Source organism: Vulpes lagopus, chromosome 2 (genome assembly GCF_018345385.1).
Source record: "Vulpes lagopus strain Blue_001 chromosome 2, ASM1834538v1, whole genome shotgun sequence".
Classification (NCBI taxonomy): Eukaryota; Metazoa; Chordata; class Mammalia; order Carnivora; family Canidae; genus Vulpes; species Vulpes lagopus.
Genome location: NC_054825.1, coordinates 135,707,481 through 135,715,335, shown reverse-complemented (window position 1 = coordinate 135,715,335; position 7,855 = coordinate 135,707,481). Strand labels below are relative to the sequence as shown.

At 52.5% G+C, this 7,855-nt stretch overlaps 1 protein-coding gene across 1 annotated transcript; it reads right to left on the bottom strand.

Moving 5' to 3' along the window:
• Positions 1 to 3,705: 3,705 nt before the first annotated feature.
• LOC121478311 (nuclear pore-associated protein 1-like) lies at positions 3,706 to 7,540 on the bottom strand. The gene is made up of 2 exons (XM_041733265.1): positions 7,055 to 7,540; positions 3,706 to 6,966 (listed from the first exon to the last, which is right to left on the bottom strand). Exons 1-2 carry the CDS (start codon positions 7,538 to 7,540, stop codon positions 3,706 to 3,708), a joined length of 3,747 nt encoding a protein of 1,248 aa, XP_041589199.1.
• Positions 7,541 to 7,855: the final 315 nt, after the last annotated feature.

The window sequence follows — 7,855 nt, the reverse complement described above, 5'->3', positions numbered from 1 at the left end:
TGGGGTCATTTTAATTATCTATGGATGAAAGACAGTGGTTTGACTTCAACTGACTTTAGGTGTCTCTTATGATGTATAACATCATAAGGTTTGGAAATACTGACTCCTTCATTACAGTGTGAGGAATGCTGCATTTTCTCAGCTTTTAGTTTTTATTTTTACCCTGTGTGGTTGATGACTACTGATGCATCAATTCTAATTTCTATGGATAAAGAAATGAGAATAAAAAACAACCACAAATTTGAAAAGCAGGCTTATAGATATTACCCTTATAGTTTCCATAATGGAGGGATCCTCCCTTTGATTAAAGATATTCAAACTGCTCTCAATAATTATTATAATAACCAGAGGATAAAGAAGGTGGTAGAGGTATGAAAGTAATTTGTGATCATTTATGTGTATACAATCTTTCATATTGAATGGTGATATCTGATTTATGATCTCAAACTTTAAAAAAAAGATTGCATTTATTTGAGAGAGAGAGAGTGAGAGGAAGAGAGAGAGAGAGAGAGCACAAGCAGGGGGAGGGGCAGAGAGAGAAGCAGGTTCCCAGCTGAGCAGGGAGCACAAGGCAAGGCTCAACCCCAGGACTCTGGTATCATGACCTGAGCCAAAAGCAGGCCTTAACAGACTTAGCCACTCAGGAGCCACAATGTCAAACTTTTTTAAAAGATAGTTCTCAGATGGAAGAGAGATTGCCACCCTATTGACTACACATTTCTATTAATTGCATATGTAATATATTTAATATGGATGAAATTTATATTTATTACAGAGTTGTCCCATGTTAATTGTGATTAATATTTGGCCTTTTCTATGGAAGGTGAAAATAAGAAATAAAAGCAAGATGAGTTGTGTGGAGACATATGAACCAGAGAAGGTGTTTTTACATCTGAGGCCATATTATGTCATTGGGATGAATTTACCAAAGCCCAGGATCTATCCTTCAGATCTGAGACTTGGAATCATGAACTTTTTAGGATGCTGACTACAATTTCTGTTCTCAGGGAAAGACACATTACACTAGCAAACATGAATAACATTTGAAAATAGAATGTCAGGACACCTGGGTGGCTCAGCAAGTTGAGTGTCTGCCTTTGGCTCAGGGTGTGATCCTGGGGTCCTGCGATCAAGTCCCACATCGGGCTCCCTGTGAGGAGCCTGCTTCTCCCTCTGCCTGTGTCTCTGCCTCTCTCTGTGTGTCTCTCATGAATAAATAAATATTTAAAAAAATAAATAAAAGGAAAATAGAATGTCAAGTTATGAATGTAATGATAAATTAAAATTTAAAAAATTACAACATTCTATGCCTCTATTTTTGGATGATAAGATGGAGAATAATGTCCAGTTGGTCATCTGCTTATGAGTTCAGTGAAATTTTCCATGAGGAGATAGCATCCAGTCAGAGCAAGGAAGATATAAAGCAGCAAGCCATGTCAAAAGAAAGGTATCATCACTCTAGACCAGGAAATAAACTTAGAAGAGGTTCTGTGCGGCTAGAGTATGTATCGGTGAGCAAGAGAGTGGTCTGTGATTCAAAGTAAATTTCACTTCTCTTTTATAAATCTATGACCCCCCCACCCTACTTCCCAATCACAGAAATGAACATATCTTTAAGGTCCTTCCTGCATTCCATGACAGTCCTCTTTATGTGTGCCCAGAAACAATCCTACTGAATTCCTTTCACCCAGCTGCCACTACACCAGAGCCAGAGGTAATAGAAAAACTTGTGCCATCACTCCATTGGGGTTGGCTACCTCTCTCCAGTGACAATGGTTATAATCTCATCTGGCCACTAGGGAGGGGATATTGTTCTCTACCCTGCTTGGCTCCACATCTGGGGCATGGGCTTTTTTGTAGTTCTCCCTCAGTGCCGCTGAGGCCAGATTAGTCCATTTGAATGTGGCTTTACTGAAGCTTAGGGATAATGGAAGAGATTTCAAACTATCTCACAACTTCAGATGACCCTAGAGCCTCTTATAGGACCAGTTATTGGCCTGGATCCCAGCCTATCCATGTCTGTCAAGGGACAGTTTACCACTCAATACCAGATCTGCTGTAGAACCTTCAAAGTCATGAGGTTCAAGCCAAATTCCCTCCTAGCTCCAGAGGGAACAAATGGTGTCTTCAGTCATAGCTTCAGGCCCAATTCTGCAAGTCTTAATTCTCTATTGTAGGATTAATCTCATGTCAGGATGATTAATAGCAGAAACATCTATTCTACTGAGATGTGATCTGGCTCGATTGTCCTTAATAAGCCAGATAATCATGGAATAATCTTACAATTTTAATACAGTTCCCAAAGCCTGTATGTTCTAGGATTGTCACTTCTCATCTCTTATTCTATGATAGCCAAAACTACATGGCCAAAGACAGAAAATCTGAACCCACTTATTAATTTAACTCTTACCCGGCCAGCCTTTTGATGTGCACTTTCAAATTTTACCTCTGGGTACACTACTTTTTCTACATTTTTATTGGTGACTAACTCTTAAGTTTTTAGTGCCACCTTCTAACTTCATATATATTATGAAAATAACTTCACTGGATAATCATATTACAGTCAAAATGTACAAACCTGAGAGTCATTCTTTCACATTTAGATGACTATCTTTCTATATTCCATTTCAGAAAATATATTGATCCCATAGTTTAACACTATTTTAAAAAATGTTTTGTAAGTGTTTATTTAAATTCAATTAATTAACATATAATGTATTACTGGTTTCAGAGGTAAAGCACAGTGATACAAAGTTTAACTCTTAATCACCAATCCTTTTCAAGTCCTTGGGAGATATTTCTTTGTCACTGACATGCACAAACATCATTTTTCCGCATGGAAGGAAAAAACCCAATATCCTACAGAGTTTCTTAACTGAGCAGTTAATATAAAATTACTGGCTCAAATCTGTCTTCTCTGGGTGAAGTGGGAACACATAAGAATGATTGGCCTAAGTCTAAACTAAGAAGGCACCCAAGAAAACATTTAAATAGTTTCAAAACACTAAAATCATAGGGTGGTTTCCTTTCACTCACCAAGGGTTATTCAACCTCTATTGAGGTCAGAGTCGGGGGAGAGGAGAGCGAAGCACAGAGGGTAGAGGCAAGGACGAGTCACCTCTTCTCTCCCTCCTTTGGACCTTCCTTCCTCCTGGATTCCCATCCCTTACACTCAAAATGCAGATTTCAGGGGTCTGTGTGTGCAGCCAGAACCTGTGGCTACTTCCACATTCCAGTCACTGAGACACAGAGAATTTGGCACACAGTCTGGTTCAACCCACCACACTCACATAGGTTAATTCTTTCTCTACTGCCGAGACAAAAAGACACACGAGCAAAGGCAGGTTAGTAAGAACAAAGTTTTATAGATGTAGAAGTATATCTACGTAATCTGGGAAAGATAAGAGCCCATTGAGGCTCTGATACAGCAAAATCCATTTACTATGACACAGAATATGTGGGGGAATATCTGTGCCGTAGAGGTTGAGATTCATGACAAAAGAACGGAACCAGTTGGTGGCGGCTCCTAGACAGGCTATGAAGGTACCCTAGCCATGCGCAGAGCACAGAACAGTGGACCAAGAACTTGCACACACAGTGCTGGCTCACCAAAGTCTGAGGGGTGCCCTGACTAAGGGCAGGTCCACATGTTCCAAGAGTAGAGATTTCTCTCTAAAAGGCATGGCGGTATCCGCCATTGCACCATCAGTGCTGTGGCTTGCAGGGGTTCTGTGTGCTCTGTAGCAATGGGGGAGCATTAGGATGGCCAGTCGCAGTAGGTACAGTGCTGTTCCCGGTAGCACCAGGTGCCTTAGACACAGGTAGGCCCCCAGGGTTCTGAGGGCGCTTGCTGATACAGAGGGCTGCCATCATAGACACGATGATGTGTTCATCTGTGTCTGCATCAGGTGGGCCCCCAGTATGCTGACACAAAGCAGGAAATCCAGGTCTTCCGGTCTCGGGATTGATGTTGTTCCCTGCCTTCCCACCACTTACATGCTGGGCAGGTGGGCCCCGGGTGCCTGGGTCTCTGGTGGTATCCGTGAGGGGTGAAGCAATCGGGACTGCAGGCCTCACAAAAGACTGTGGGCCTGTAGTGGTAGCAGGGACTGGAGGCCCTACAAAGGTCTGTGGGCCTGTACTGGTAGCCATGAGTGGTGAGCCACTTGGGGCTGCAGGCCCCACAAAGGTCTGTGGGCCTGTACTGGTAGCAGGGACAGCAGGCCCCACAAAGGTCTGTGGGCCTGTAGTTTTAGCCGTGACTGCTGAGCCACTGGGGACTGCAGGCCCCACAAAGGTCGGTGGGCCTGTAGTGGTAGCCGTGAGTGGGGAGCCACTCGGGACTGCAGGCCCCACAAAGGTCTGTGGGCCTGCAGTGGTCGTCGTGACTGGTAAGCCACTGAGGACTACAGGCCCCACAATCATCTGTGGGCCTGTCGTGGTAGCCAGGAGTTGTGACCCACTGGGGAGTGCAGGCCCCACAAAGGTCTGAGGGCCTGTAGTGGCAGCCGTGAGTGGTGAGCCACTGAGGACTGTAAGCCCCACAAACATCTGTGGGCCTGTCATGGTAGCCGTGACTGGTAAGCCACTGGCGAGGGCAGGCCCCACGACTGTCTGTGGGCCTGTCCTGGTAGCTATACCTGGTGAGCTACTGTTCCCAGTGGTAGGGATCCCAGTGGTACCTCCACAGCCCGTCGTGGTAGAATGAGGAGAGTGGAGAATACCTGGCTGGTTACCAAAGGCCGTCTGCTGGTGGACACTGGTGCCCAAATGAGAGCCCGCAGACCCCGACTGCATTGTGGTCCCTCCGGGTGGCTGAGTCATAGGAGCGGGCAGGCCGATAGCCTGTGTTGGGGCAACTGTGTTTCCTTTCAGGTAGGAATTGTTAGGCTGTTGCCCATTGTGACCTCCAATTGTGGGCTGAGAGGCGATTCCTGCCTTAGGATGCATCGTAACGGGGGTCTGTATGATGGCTGACTTTTGAGGGAAACTGGTAGAGCCATGGGCCAAGGCAGTGCTGCTACTGGGTGGTGTGTTGCCAGAACCGGGAAGTGCCTTGTAAAATGACAAGTGGTTCTTCTGGGACCCAGGGGGGGACTGAAAGATGACAGCCCGGGAGGGAGGTGTGGTATCCATGGCATCGGGGTCAGAGTGAGGGGCGATTCCTGGCTTAGGATGCATCGTAACGGGGGTCTGTATGATGGCTGACTTTTGAGGTAAAGTGGTAGAGCCATGGGCCAAGGCAGTGCTGCTACTGGGTGGTGTGTTGCCAGAACCAGGAAGCCCCTGGTAAAGTGGCAAGCGGTTCTTCTGGGACCCAGGGGGGGTCTGGAAGATGACAGCCCGGGAGGGAGATGTGGTATCCATGGCATCGGGGTCAGGGTGAGCGTTGGGGTTTGCAGAGGTGCTGCCTACTGCAGTGGTGGTGGCCCCAGAACTCAGGTTGGGCAAGCCAGTGGCGATAGGAGCACTGGGAAGAAAAGCTGTTTGCTGCCTCCCAGCAAGAGTCCCATGTGTGGGCTGAGGGGTGTTGTGGAGGCTGAAGAGTTGACCAGGAAGTGGGGTGGGGCCGGGGGCCATGGACGTAGGTAGCCTGGTGGACGCTGCACCTTTCGCAGGGCGTCTCTGCTTCATACTGCAATGGCCCCGGGAAAACGGAGGACAGCTCATCCTGGAGTGTGGGGGCGAGCTGAAGACCACAGCCCGGGAAGGAGGCGTAGTGTCCATGTCCACGACAGCAGGATTGGAAATAGGCTTGGAGGTCAAAGTAGATGACTTTGCTGCGATGGTAGAAGAAGTCGGTGTAGACGTGCCAGGCTGGACTCCAACGACGGAGCTGTCTGTGGAGTGGCCTGGAAGCGGGGCTGTTAGGAACAGAGGGGGAGGGTCTACACACATAGGGGTCGGGGATTCCTTTGTGCAGGAGGGTGGGTGGAGGGAGGTTGAGGCGTTCGAAGGTGTGGGGCGGTCAGAGGTGGGTGTGGTAGCCCTGCCTGGTGGAAGGGGACCTCCGGGAAGTGGAGTTTCCCTAATGGGCCTGGGAGTAAGGGGAGGAAGAGAAGGGGCAGGACCAGCCAGGGGAGGAGATTTAGGAACTCCATGTCCCGGTTCCCGACCACCACGTTGTGTTGGGGAAGTCGGCGGGACAGAGAGGATCGGGGGCCCGGCAGAAGGGTCAGCCAAGTCGGTGGGAGGCACAGGGACTTGGGCAGTGTGAGCGGCCAGGGGCGGGGAGCCTGCGGTCTGCGAGGCCAGTGGCGGGGAGGAAGGGGCAGGCTGAGCGGCCCAGCCGTCTGCCAAGATCTTTGCTCTGTCCTGCAAGATCTTGTTCCTGGGACACTCGGTGTTCGGCAAGGTGCCTGGGTCCTTGTCAAGAGCAAGGCAAGGAAGCTTCGGGGGTGGGGGCAAGTCCCCTCGATCCCACAGCAGGGGTAGTGGTGGCGGCAATGGCAGACAGAGAGGCAGGGCTATTTTCCTCTTGTTCTGCCTACTGCTGGCAGATGCTGGTGGCACAGGGCTCCGTGGGGACATGCCCGAGGGCTTCTCGGCCTGCGTGTCCTTCCTGGCTGGGCCCCGCGTGCTCTGCACAGGCTGATGGGCTTCAGCCACCGCCTCCTTTGTGCCTGTCTCCTGCGGCAAGGGGCGGCATGGGGTTGGGCCCCAGAGCACTGCCGCATCCCTGTCGGCCTTCGCGAGGGCATCTCCCACGGGGCCACATGAAGAGGTGGCAACAGGGCCTTCAGAGGAGGACATCGGAGCCATCGGGGTGCTGTCCCACGAGCTCTCTCCGGAGGGCCCGAGACGTCGGTCCAGAGCTGCAGGGCTGGCTTGGTGGAGGCTGAGAACGCCACTGGTGTCCGGGGGCTCAGATGTCAAGGGTGTGCCCCCACTGCTCTGGGGGCGGCCACTCCCACCAAGAGCCTGGGTCTGTTCTCCGGGGTGCTCTGGGACCTTCTCCTCCATCCCCTGTGGGCAGGAAAGGGGGAGGGGAGGGGGTGGTACCTGACCCGCAGCCTTGGCTTCCTGTGCAGGTCGTGAATGCAGGAGCCTGAACCTGCGCCCCAGAGCAGGGATCCTCACAGTCCTCGAGGGCCCGCACCCCAGGGAGCTGCGCGCAGCCAGCACAGGTTGACCCGGAGGGTTCCTCCAGTTGACCACGGGGAGGAGGCCCAGAGGGGGGCACGCGGCCTGAGGGAGCGGGTCCCGCCTCCTGGGCTCCACGTGGCAGCGAGCTGGCAGGGGCCTGCGATCCCGGTGGAATGGCCTGCGCCCGGAGCAGGGGGCAGGGGCAGGAACGGCGGGGTGGTGGCGGCCAGGATGGGCGGTGTCCCAGGCAGGAGTGAGCAGCGGGCGACTGCGGCCGGGCAGGGGCCGGCGGCGGGGAGGGCGAAGGAACCTGCACAGTAGGCTGCCCATTGGGGGCCAGCTGTGCGCCGGGGGTCGCGAGGTCGGAGCGCAGGACCTGGGACAGGGTCTCCGGGGCGCCTGGCTCCTCTCCAGGTGCAGCACACCTGAGCCGCTGAGCGCTGCGCCCAGCCATTGTGATGTGTCCCTAGAACACCTCCGGGAGCCGCCACTCCGGGGGGCCCTCCCCGGGCAGGCAGTGGGCGGGGCCTGGGGCCGCACCCACCAGCAGCCCGAGGTGGGCGGGGCCCCCTTCCCGGGGCGGGGCGGAGGCGGTTGAGCACCAGCCTGGCAACTGCCAGCGTGGGGGAGGGGCGCGGCCTGGGTCTGCAGAGGCCAGGCCCGGAGCACTCACCCCCGAGGGTGTGCGTGGCCACCCTTCCCTGGGGAAGCCGAGGAAGGCGAGCTCAGGGGCCCCCCAAGGCCCAGAGGCGGTGAGTGGCCTGCTTCC